At 42.9% G+C, this 12,989-nt stretch overlaps 1 protein-coding gene across 1 annotated transcript in view; it reads left to right on the top strand.

The window, feature by feature from the left end:
• The window catches only part of LOC132831229 (guanylyl cyclase C-like), a 124,787-nt gene that overhangs the window by 99,639 nt on the left and 12,159 nt on the right, over positions 1 to 12,989 (top strand). Inside the window, exons 18-22 of the mRNA XM_060849240.1 lie at positions 4,186 to 4,274; positions 4,521 to 4,612; positions 6,478 to 6,636; positions 9,015 to 9,207; positions 9,475 to 9,649. Of these exons, the coding sequence (XP_060705223.1) occupies positions 4,186 to 4,274; positions 4,521 to 4,612; positions 6,478 to 6,636; positions 9,015 to 9,207; positions 9,475 to 9,649 (708 nt within the window). The remainder of the gene's footprint in view (positions 1 to 4,185; positions 4,275 to 4,520; positions 4,613 to 6,477; positions 6,637 to 9,014; positions 9,208 to 9,474; positions 9,650 to 12,989) is intronic.

Here is a 12,989-nt window from a genome sequence, read left to right as displayed (position 1 = left end):
CAGAGATTTACTTGCATGTCCTCAAACCTCAGTTACTACATCTGCTGTTCTTGATGTGGTCTCCTCTACATCGGAGAGACCAAGTTCAAACTCACAGAATGGTCCATACGCACCAACCAGCCCCACCATTTCTGATGGCTGACCATTTCAACTTGCCCTGCCACACCCCTGATTACATGTCCATCTTGAGTCTCCTTCACCAGCTAAACAAGGCCACCCACAAACTGGAGGAAAAACACCTCATCTTCCCCTCGGGAGCCTACAAGCACACGGCCTCAACATTGAATTCACCAGTTTCCAAATCTCCCCACTCCATCCCAGACCCAACCTTCCAATTCGACACCGTGCTCCTGACCTGACCTACCTGTCCATCTCTCTTCCACCTATCCGCTCCACCTTTCTAACTGACCGGTCACAATTACCTCGCACCTGCACCCACCTATCACCATCCCACCCACCTTTCCCCCAGCCTGACTTCCCTCCCTCTATTCATTTCTCAGCCCCCTTCCCCCTTCCCAGTCCACATGAAGGGTCCTGCCCAAAATGTCGACTCTCCTACCTGACCTGCTGTGCTTTTTCCAGTGCCACACTTTGTTGACTCTGACTCTGCACCGTCTGCAGTCCTCATTATCTCCTTGATGTTTGTTTTAGCCTGCTGTGTGCAAGTTGTCCTTCAAAAAATACTTCATTGGTTGTAAAGTACCTTGAGGTTACCATTGGGGTGGCACAGTGGTTAGCACTGCTGCCTCACATCCCCAGGTACCCTGGTTCAATTCCTGTCCCTGGGCAACTGCCTGTGTGAGGTTTGCACGTTCTCCCTGTGTCTGCGTGGGTTTCCTCTGGGTGCTCCGGTTTCCTCCCACAGTCCAAAGATATGCAGGTCAGGTGAATTGGCCATGCTAAATTGCCTGTCGTGTTAGGTGCATTAGTCAGGGTAAATGTAGGGAAGTGGGTTGCTCTTCGGAGGGTCGGTGTCAACTTGGTGGGTCAAAGGGCTTGTTTTCACACTGTAGGGAATTTAATCTAATCTACTTTAGAGGAGAAAATTCCTTTTGTATCTTTAAAGTAAACACTATCATCCCAATGGGGGTGCAGCCTGGTACAACCATTGCAATAGAAATGCAGAGCAATTAGAGCCTTTAGTTGTGTCTGTTGATAAGAACATAAGTAGATGCAGTCATGTGCCCTCTTAAACCAGCTCCACCATCCAGTGCAATTATGGTTGACCTACTTCCCCATCTCATTCTCGCCCCCCAATGTCAGGTCTGAATTTTACTGGATATGGTGGCAGATTTATTTTCACAAATTTGAGCACACAACACACGGTACCTTGAAGAGGACAGTTTGTGAGCACGATCTGGGTTGTAGCACACCCACGGATATGTGCAGCCCAATCACCCACCCCTTGATATTGTCTCGAATAGCGAATCATGCAACAGTTTCACAGTTGGAGGCCATTCAGCCCTCCTGCCTGTGCCAGCTCTCTGCAAGAGCAATTCATTTAGTCATACCTTTAGCCCTATAGCCTGTCAAATTGTTTTTCGTCAGGTGTACAGATCATGCTGCTATAACATGCATTGCGTGAACGTGAATTTGCTGTAACACAATTGACGAATTGGGGACACTGTTTCTAAAGTGTGGATTTTAAAGTATATTGGTTAAAATGCAATTCTGGTCCCGTTAGTTTAAATGGTGCTGCTGTTTCACAATTTTCTTATAACACGACATTGCACGAAAACAGAACAACTGCATTTTAGCAGAACTGACTGTATATCTGATTCCCTTTGCAAAACCATGACTGAATCTATATTCTCAGGCAGTGTGTTCTGGATCCTAACCATTCACCTTAAATTGGCACCCTCTAGGATCATAGAAGAATCATATAATCCCTACAGTGTGGAAGCAGGCCATTCAGTCCATCAAGTCTGCACTGACCCTTCAAAGTAGACAGGCAAGAGGCTGGAAGAGCACAGCAAGCCAGGCGGCATCAGGAAGTGCAGAAGTCGATGTTTCAGGTATAACAAGAAGGGTTACATCTGAAACATTGACTTCTGCACCTCCTGATGCTGCCTGGCTACTCTGTCCTAGCATCTGCAGTTTTTTTGTCTTCAACCTTTCAAAGGCTATCCCACCAAGATTTACACCTCCTACTCTACTCCTTGAAATCTGCATTCCCATGGCTAACCTACATATCCCTGAATACTGTTGTGACACTTCAGCATGGCTAATGCTCTGCATCTCTAACCTGCACATCTTTGGACTGTGGGAGGAAAGTGGAGCACCTGGAGAAAACCTACACAGACATGGGGAGAATGTGCAAACTCCACACAGATAGTCACCCAAGGCTGGAATCAAACCTGGGACCCTGGCGCTGCTGGGAAGCTTCTTAACCACTGAGCCACCACAATACCCACCAGGTTCTTCTGCCAATGGCAGCCTTAAATAATCAAGATTTTTCCAAAATAAATTATTTTGTTAAAGATTGCTAGTTCTAAAAACTTTTCTACCACTGGGGGAAAATGCTTATTATTACACATCTTTTTTCAACAAGGTGTAACATATGCAATTCTCCGGTCATCTGGCACTAATCCAGTGTCTACAGAGGACCTGAAAACCATGACCAACATCTCCCCAATTTCTATCCATACCTCCATCAGTATCCTCAGTAATCAGCCTTTCTGATACATTTTCTTCCATCAATCTTTAACCTAACCATCATCTTGCGTGTCTTGTCTTTAACAATGACACAATAACTTGTTCCATTGGTAAAATACAGTGCAAACGAATGCAATATTTCAGCCAAGTTTCCATGTGTAAATTTTCATTTTAGTTTCCAATTAGGTCCACTCTTCTTTTTCCTATCTATAGATTTGCAGACAACTTTTGACTTCCCTTTTATGCTGTTATCAGTATTTTCTCAAACTCTCCCTTTTACAGTTTGTTTTATTCCCCCTCTGAACTTTCTTTATTCACCTGGTACTCACTAACAGATGGACCTTTTTCTGCTTAATCTTACTGCGTGGTAGGGGAAAGAGACTGTAATACTCAGATTAGATTCGGCCCAATAAGTCCACATCGACCCTCCAAAGAGCAACCCACCCTGACCAATTCCCCGCCGTTCACCCCTGACTAATGCACCTAACTCTATGGGCAATTTAGCATGGCCAATTCACCTAACCTCCACATCTTTGGATTGTGAGAGGAAACCGGAGCACAATCAGACACGGGAAGAATGTGCAAACTCCACACAGACAGTTGCCCGAGGGGGGAATTGAAGCTGGGTCTCTGACACTGTGAGGCAGCAGTGCTAACCACTATGCCACCTACTCTGTTCCTTCAAGTTTTATTCTTGTTCCACCCATTGCAGGTCGCTGTTGGTGGTCAATCAGAGAATGCTATAGGACATCGCGAGACCATTCAAGCAATCAATTCCAATGCTGCCTCTTTTAAAAAAGGCTATTCAATTAGTTCCACTCCCCACCTTCCCCACAGCCTAGCAAATATCCCTTCAAGTAATTTTTTGAATCATTCATGATTCATGGGATGTGAGTGTTGATGACTGAGCCAGAATTTCTTGCCCCACCCCTGATTGAGCTGTTGCCTTGATTTGCTGCAGTCCATTTGATGTCGGCAGACCCACAGCATGCTGTTAGGGTGGGAGAAATTGGCCTGTTTTGTTCTGGACTAAGTCAGGCTTCTTTAATGTTGTATGAATTGCATGCACCCAGACCAGTGGGGAGTATTCCATCACACTCCTACCTTGTGCCTTGCAGATGGTGAGTTTGAATGTGTCAGACAAAGCACTATCCAAACCAAGTACTCGCCAGCAATCCAGACAGAACTCAGAGAAAGATAGATTCTTAGTGATCAAGGAAGTGGGTGAAAAGTTATCAGGGTTTGTGGGAATTTGGATTTTATGCCATGATCAAATTAGCCATGATCTTATTAAATGGCGGAACATGCTCAAAGGGCCAAATGGCCTACTCCTTTTCTTTATGTATCACTATTCAGGAAGATCATGGTTCATCTATTTGTGGTTTCAACCCCACTTCCTAGTCTATTCACCCCCTCTGTTTCTTCAAATGTCACAACTTAAAACCATCGGAGTAATGTTTTTACTGATAATTTTCAATTGGTGACCCTGTCCCTCTTGTTAAATGGAATGTTTCTTCCCTTTTTCTCTAGAGAAGTTAAAGAGAGTAATGTTAGCAAATGAGAGTGAGCTGTTTCGACCTGACCTTCCCCTGGAGACAGCTAACGACAAAGAGATAGAGGTAACTGAGATCAGAATAAATCTGATTAATCCTGTTTCCATCTGGTTCCAAAACAGATTAAACTCTTAATTCTTTTAGACCATTTCTGGCATACCTTCCACCCAGGTCTAATTAACTTCCATGTCCTGTTGTTTCAGTTTAATTAACCCATGTGCCTTTATCTGATGGCCTTGTTAGATTCACTGTGTGTTTCATTATCAACCTCTGTGTCTTGGTCTGATTACCTATGTGTCTTTCTGCATGCAGGTGTATGGGCTGATCAAAAATTGCTGGGAAGAAGATTCAGAAAAACGACCAGATTTCAAGAGAATTGAGGCATTGCTGGGAAAGATATTCAGGTTGGTAGAGATGGGATGAATTCTGTACATAACAACATATAAACTGCACCTCCAAAACATGGGGCAGCTCAGTGATTAGCACTGCTGCATCACAGGGAGGTTTTTGATATTTTTATGTGTCCAAATCTAAAAGATATCATAATGTTAGGCTTTAAGTGTGTATTTTCCATGGCTTTTGTAATGAAGAAAGGTTGAGACAGAGGTGTCAAGTAGCCTGCTCAAATCCAGTAAACACCTTAAGAGACCTTGGGTTTTCTTCATAAGTTGGAACAATAAAAGCAGCCCGAATGGGTGGGGTCAAGCTCCTGTAGAACCAGCCGTTTTTTTTGTTTTAGCATTCAGTGGCAGTTGCTAGGGTCTTGAAACTGGATGTGGGAACTCCTATTCCTCTCCCTATTCCAGCTAAAAGTTGAGGTTCACTTCCTACGCTAGAATTGCACGTGAGACAATTACTGAATTTGCCTTTGTCAAAGCCGTGCTTATGGGATGTTACTCTATTAGAACAGTTAATCAACAGTAATTAATATATATATATTATATATATACACACACATATATAGTTAAGCATTTCAGTAGATTTACAGTTAAGCCAATTCTTTTATTTTTGTTTTGTCTGTATTTTAATTATAGTGTAGGAATAAAGTATATTTTTTTTAGTTTGACCAATTGGAGTGCAACACCTTACATGTGAATTGAGTTGAATCATTTGTTGTCACGTGTAGTTATCTTTAAAATGAGAAAAAGTTAGGGTCTAGACTATCTTCTTAATATATTTTGAGGGGATGCGGTCAGGTCCATAACACATACTTTATATACTTGAGTAACAGTCAAATTTTTTGACTACTTTTTAAGGTTAAATTTATGGGGTTGACTAATGCATGGATACTACTTCTGAGGGACTGAAGTTCATGCCCATCAAAATTCATACCATATCATTCGCTAAACGAATAAAGACAGAAAAAAAAAGAATTATGGTAATTCTGACAATTCGGAGCGGAACACAACAGCCAGTGGACTGGAAGACTGTGAGCAGGGCATGCTGGCTGGCACACTGACTCATAAACATTGATCTGTTACTTATGAAAAATTAGGGTTGACTTTTACACGAGACATATGGAAAATTTGGCCAAAATTGTGGGTGGCACAGTGGCTCAGTGGCTAGCACTGTTGCCTCACAGCACCAGGGACCTGGGTTTGAGTCCCACCTCAGGTGACTGTCTGTGTGGAGTTTGCACAGTCTCCCTGCGTCTGTGCAGGTTTCATCCCTGTGCTCCAGTTTCCTCCCACAATCACAAAGATGTGCCTGTCAGATGAATTGGCTAATCTCAACTGCCCATAGTGCTAGCTGCATTAGTCAAGGGTAACTATAGGGTAGGGGAGCGCATCTGGGTAGGTTACCCTTTGGAGGATCAGTGTGGACTTGTTGGGCCGAAGGGCCTGTTTCCACTTTGTAAGGAGTTAATCTATAAAAAAGAATAGGGGATCAACTTTTCCATGAGATTGATTATATACGGTATTTCAGGGTTTAATTATCATTGAAGAGATATGAAAGCAACCAAGAGTCCCTTTCGTGCTATGGTTCTGAGCAAAACTACCTGTCTTATACTGACCTCCACTTGCATTCACATTAAAATCAGTCAATAATTAGAAAGTCGACATCCTGGAGCATTTGAGGTCTCCCATTGGTTGATGGAATCTGTAATGTGCCCATCTCAGGGCACCAGAAACAGATCCCATCTCTCAGCCAAGTGTTGAACATGGTGGGTAGAATATTAAACAAGTACACCAATGACACAGTGCAGTGTAGCATGTGGGAATTCACTCTGAGAGAAGCTGCAGTGAAATTTCCATTGAATCTTTTGCAGCACGTTCCACAGTGAAACAGACAAGAGCTACATGGACATACTGATCCGCCGACTTCAGATGTACTCGAAGAACTTGGAGCACCTGGTGGAGGAGAGAACAGCCTTGTACAAGTCTGAGCGTGACAGAGCAGATCAGCTCAATTACATGCTGTTGCCTAAGTGAGCCAGATTAGTCTTTATTGATCTTCGCAACACAGTTATCTTTGCCCACTTAAATACCACAGTATAATTTATCTGACTAGACTTATCCTCATTGTTTCACAGGCCTTGAATCTCTTTGTCTTCATTATCTATCTCAGAGTGTGCTTGTCAATCTTGATAAATATGAAGTAGATCCCAAGCCAGATGGTGTTGTGTGAAATTGGATGCTGGTCCTTTCCTGATTTATTTGCAGAATGCAGCATTGTCTGTCTCACCTACCAACTAACCCAATGTCTCCTTATATGTGCTTAACCTATCAGTGCTTTTTATCTTTATATCATTAACCTTGATAATACAATTAACATGCCATTACCAGATATAGCTAGTTATAAATCTGCCTGGCATTCAAGGTGACAGCATGTAGTAAAAGTGTAGGTTTTGCTGTGTTGCTGGTTTGATTTTTAGCTTGTCTGCTATGTATTCAATTCTGGCTTTGGAAGCTATCTGTTTAAGTGTCTTGTAGCAGAATGGTAGTGTCCCTGCTTCTAGGTCAGAAGGTTTGGGTTCTACTCCTACCTGCTCCTGAGGTGTGTCAGTAACCGTCTGAAAAGATTGATTAAAATATCTGTACACCTATCTGTCTTGCTGCGTATCAGTTTGTACGGGGTTTATTTATCCAGTGCCATTGTGCCTATGATCATTGACAGAACTACTTAATTAATCCACCCCTCTGCTCTTGCCCAATATGGCTGGAATTTCTTTTCAAGTACTTTAATATTGGTGAACTATGTCCTGAAACATGAATGGAAAACATCCAAAACTGTGTTCAAGAGAACCCAAGAAAATGTATCCCACTGTAAAGTAAGAATAAGGAAGGGTTTGTCAGGTGAACAATGGTATAAGAATATTGAAGGGATGTCATGTGATCTCATCTCTGCGAATATGCCCCATTACAGTTCACACCTGACACCTGAGGCATTGCTCAGATAATGGTGGAGATGGGGGGTCATTGAATATTTTTAAGGTGAAAATGGATAGATTCTTAATGGACAAAGGAATCAGAGATTATGGGAGGAAATGGGAATGTGGAATTTGAAACACAAACAGATCAGGCTAGAAGGGCGAAATGATTTCCTTCTGCTCCTACTTCATATGTTCACATGTACCTCTCTGATGACAGCAAATTTGAGATCAGGGACTCTTTAACAGAGAGTCTTGAGACTCTTTGAGGCCACCTGTGCCTCCAGTGAGACATTATGTACTCAGGTTCAGGGTGCAGCATGCAGTGGGCAGTGTCCCTTCCTCTAACACAGAAGCTCCTGGTTCAATTCCCATATTAGGTGGGTCACAACCAGAGCCAAACAGGTTGATTTTCAGTCTTTAAATCTTTCTGGCAGATGTTAAGGAGAGAATTTTCTGATCAGCCAGACTTCCCACATTTGGAAGAATGTGCAGGTGTGTTCTTGCCCTGAGCAGGCGTCATCTTCATTCTGAACCTAACCCTACCCCACATCACCCACATACGCATGTACACGCACATACACGCACACACATGCACACACATAAACTCACAAATACACATATACACATGCACACACAACCACATACACACACACATACACTGCACACACACTCATAGTCATGTACATACAGACACACATGCACACACAGACACATGCATGCATGCACATATGTACACAGACCTACACACAAACGTGCACATATACACACCCACATGTGCACATACACACAAACACATATGCATACATATACTCAGATACACACACTGATTCTATGAGAATGCTATGCATAATAAAATTGCTTTGGCCATTTCAACTATCCATGATCGAAGTCACTTACTGCTGAAACTGTTCCATTGTTGTCCTTCCTGGCTTATCACCTTCTAGTTTTGTTAACCTGGGCTCAGCCACCATCTCTGGATCCTAACGGATTTTAACTAATTAAAAAATTCACAGAAATGTATTCAAATCCCTCCAATGCTTTTCTCCTTATCTCTGTAAACTCCTTTATCCATACATCGTCGAGATCTCTTCTATGTTCCATTTCTGGTATTATCCCTGATTTCTTTTAATGCTATAACTTTGCTGATTGCATCATCAGTGCCTATGTCCCTAGGTTCTGAAATTCTCTTAAACATTTCTCAAACATCTCTCCCATCTCTCTCTTTCCTCCATTCAGCCACTTACAATTTACTTCTGTGGCAGTGTTTTGATTACCTAATGTTTCCTTAAGTATTAAATTTTCGCTGAAAACTCTCCTGTGAAGTGCCTTGGGAGATTTTACTATTTAAAAGATGTCACATAACTATTGCTAGTCTACTTTCCCCCTTTTAAAGGAGCAGAAAGTAACCATTTCTCTTTTGCTTTGAATTCCAGGCCAGTTGTGATATCGTTGAAAACAACGGGTCAGGTTGAGGCTGAGCTTTTTGAAGAAGTGACTATCTACTTCAGTGATATAGTAGGGTTCACCACCATCTGTAAGTTCAGCACTCCCATGGAGGTGGTCGACATGTTAAATAACATGTACAAGAACTTTGACCAGATCCTGGACAATCACGATGTCTATAAGGTATGAAAGAGCCAGGCTGTGAACTTGAGGGGATCTGATTATGACAGAGTTGAGTCATTTTCCCTGAGGTAAATGTCATTCACAATGATCTTGATCAAGAATCATTTGGAATACCATGCCTAGTTCTGGTCTCCTTACATCTATAAAACTATGCCGTTAAATATATATATAAATGGGATGCATGGTGCTTTGAGACAGACCGAAGTGGTGAAAGGTATTCTTGAAATCCGAGCTTCTTTTGTGAGCGTGACGTTTTTTTTGACTTAGGTGGAAACAATTGGGGATGCCTATATGGTAGCATCTGGTTTGCCAAAACGGAATGGAAACAGGCACGCAGTGGACATTGCCCGGATGGCCTTGGACATCTTAAATTTCATGGGGTCATTTGAGCTTCCTCACCTTCCTGACCTGCCTATCTGGATTCGCATTGGTGTTCATTCAGGTAAAAAGGCAAAAGCCACATAGCTAAAGGAAAGGGCATAGGCAAAACCTGCCTCAAATCAATAGAGTCAGGAAGTATCTTTGAAAGCCTTATGTATCTCAGTGTGGAAAAGAATGATATCAAGGTCTTAGAAGGACCTAAGAAAATATGAAGGTGGAGCAGAGGAGGCCATTTGACCCCTCAGGCCTGCTCCACCATTTAATAATGCCCCAGGCCTCAACTTCCTCTTTCAACTCTTCCACATAGCCCTCAACTCCCCAATAGGGTTAGGTATTTCAAAAATCCTACCTCCTGTTTAGATTCTATCAGAGATTTGGGATATTTATTAGAATGAAATAAAAAAATAAAGAATTCAATAACATGAAGACTGATAAAACTAGCATTATTTACTTAAAGAGAAGATTTACTTTAGTTAGAGCAGACCAAATGGAGTTGTTCAGACGCACTGATTTTCATTTCTGGGTTAAGAAGACCCAGATCCTTGAATGCGGCCTTTAAAAACAGAAGCCAGTACTCCTGAATTTTGGTTCATGATGGGAGGGGAGCTGGATTGGGAGTTGGACAAAGCAACCTGGGAACAGTCTAAAATGCTGTTAGTTCTCAAGGCAGACCTTGAGAAAGCCTGCCTTGGAGATCCAAACCAGTGCTCAAAGTTTAAAAGCAAAGATTAAAACAGAAAATATCCCTCCTCCTCTCACTCCTCACTCTCCATACCTTATCCGCGCCAACCTATGCCCTTGTAGATGCCCCACCATGTCCCCTGTTTCGAGGACTTATGTAAACAAACATTTTACTCCATATCTTATGTAAAGAAGCATCTTAGTTAAGTGCATAATCTCTTATGTCAACAAACATTACAGTTCAATAAGTAGTTACATTTAGAATTAGCTTGATTGTCGCATGTACTCACATGAGTACAGTGAAAAGTTTACAAGCTGCCACTTACATTGCCATCTTGGTGCAAAGGTACCTAGGTACAGATTCTTAATTACAAATTCTTAAGGAAAAGGGTTTAGACAAATAAACAAAGTTATACGTCCAACAATAAATTGTAAAAATAGAGAAGAAAGAGTTCAGAATAACAGTCCTTCCAACCCAAACCATGCCTGGCTTCACCTGGAGACCAGGACTTGAATGTATCCTGAGGATGTTGGAGCTGTCTGTCAGTCAGCATCCCATTGTGAACGATAGCTAGGCAAATTGGTTGTGCAGCATAAATCCTGTCATGGTTTCATATTAGCAGGCACTCTAGAATAACTAACACTCTTTCTTTAACTCCACAGTTTTTAGGCAGTTTTATAACAACTTTACCAGCCCAATGAGTTTTTTTGCACTTCTTAAGCCTTTTCACAATTCCAAAGGGTTCCTTACCTCCACCGAAAGTGTCATGGCACCAGATCCAACACGGTACCTTAATTCTCCAAAAGGTCAGAAATATAAAACATTGTTTTAATCCTCACCCCACACCACCCCCTCACTCCCCCTCACCCACAAACACTTCCTGAGCCCCACACATGGAACCCGGTGATCTGAACCGATTCCCCAAGGCCCTTTCGGTAGCTCTGTGGTTGGCATTGCCACCTCACAGTGTCAGGGACGTGGGTTCGATTCCAGCCTTGTGTCCCTGTACTCATGGAGTTTGCACATTCTCCCTGTGTCTGCATGAGTTTCTTCTGGTTTCCTCCCACAGCCCAACAATGTGCAGGTTAGGGTGGATTAGCCATGCTAAATTGCCCATAGTGTCCAGGGATGTGGATTAACCATGGGAAATGCAGAATTATCACGATGGGATGGGAGGGGTGGTGCTCTTCAGAGGGTTTGCATGGAATCAATGGGCCAGTGGTCTGCTCCCTACACTGTAGGGATTCTATGATTCATAGCCTTAGTGGTTTCTTTCACCAACAACCATTTCCCTCTTCCCCTACAATTCCAATGGATATTGTACAAGGGGAAAACAAAAGTTCTATTATAGCTGGTTCTCCTATAATGCAGTAGTTTCATTTCTATGTGATGTTGTGTTACAGAAAATTGTGCGATAGAAGTAATGGGGCCTTTGGGAAAAACAGGGTTAGGGACTCCAGTTTAGTAAACCTTTCCATTTCTGGTCAGTCACAGAAATGCCAAGTTGTTACAAGCAAAATTTCCCAATGTATTGTTGTAATTGCAGCTCCCTGTGGAGTGGAAGTTAGCCAAAAACTGCCATTAAACTTTCTGAAACTTCAGGAATTTTGTTTTGGCGTAACTAGAATCTCTTTTTTTGAGGGGGTGGCTAAAGGGCTGGGATGCTCTGAACAGCTGGAGGTTTTGATGGGTCTGGGTCTCAGGTTTCAAAGAGAATGAGGGACTGAGACTCTCAAATCCTTACACCGCCCTCCCCCCACACCCCCGCCAACATCAAATGGAGACTGGGGGGAATTTGGATTAGGCATAACTTGGGGATGGGTGGGGTGGGGAGAAGTGAGGGTCATCTGTGGTCTGTCCTTAACTTTACAGCTCCCCCTATCCACACACATACACCCATGTATTGAAGTTTCAAATAGCCAGCAACTGAGCCTCTGCTTAACAGAAGGCCCTGCTTATTCCTCTAACACTTGTTGGATATCGCAATATTTGTACCTTCTTTTGCTCCCTATCTCTCTCTTCCCATTCCTCGGCCCCCAACCTCATGCCCCTTCCCCCAACACTGTGCGTGGTCCTAGTTAGTATTCAGCAAAATATTGTGGTTGTGGAGGCTTAGACATCTCAGCTCCAGGACATCTCTGCAGGAGTCCTCTAGGGTAGTATCCTAGGCCCAACAATCTTCGGCCGCTTCATCAATGACCTTCCCTCTGTTATAAGGTCAGAAGTGGGGATGTTAAGCACCACTCGTGACTCCTCAGATACTGAAGCAGTCTGTGCTCAAATGCAACAAGATCTGGACAATATCCAGGCTTGGGCCGACAAATGGCAAATATCATTCGCGCCACTCAACTGCCAGACAATGACCATCACCAATAAGAGACACTCTAAATACCGCCCCTTGACATTCAACAGTATCACGATCACTGAATCCCCCACTGTAAACATCCTTGGGGTTGCCATTGACCAGAAACTCAACTGGACTCACCACATAAACACAGTGGCTACAACAGCAGGTCAGAGACTAGGGATACTGCAGCAATTAACTCACCCCCTGACACCCCAAAGTCTATCCACCATCTATAAGGCACAGGTCAGGTGTGTGATGGAATACTCACCACTTGCCTGGATGGGTGCAGCTCCAACAACCGTCAAGAAGCTTGGCACCATCTAGGACAAAGCAACCCGCTTGATTGCCATCACATCTACAAACATTCAATCC

The sequence above is a fragment of the Hemiscyllium ocellatum genome, chromosome 33, assembly GCF_020745735.1.
Source record: "Hemiscyllium ocellatum isolate sHemOce1 chromosome 33, sHemOce1.pat.X.cur, whole genome shotgun sequence".
NCBI classification, from domain to species: Eukaryota; Metazoa; Chordata; class Chondrichthyes; order Orectolobiformes; family Hemiscylliidae; genus Hemiscyllium; species Hemiscyllium ocellatum.
Note: the sequence above shows the minus strand (reverse complement) of the source record. Positions and strands in the feature narration are given on the sequence as shown.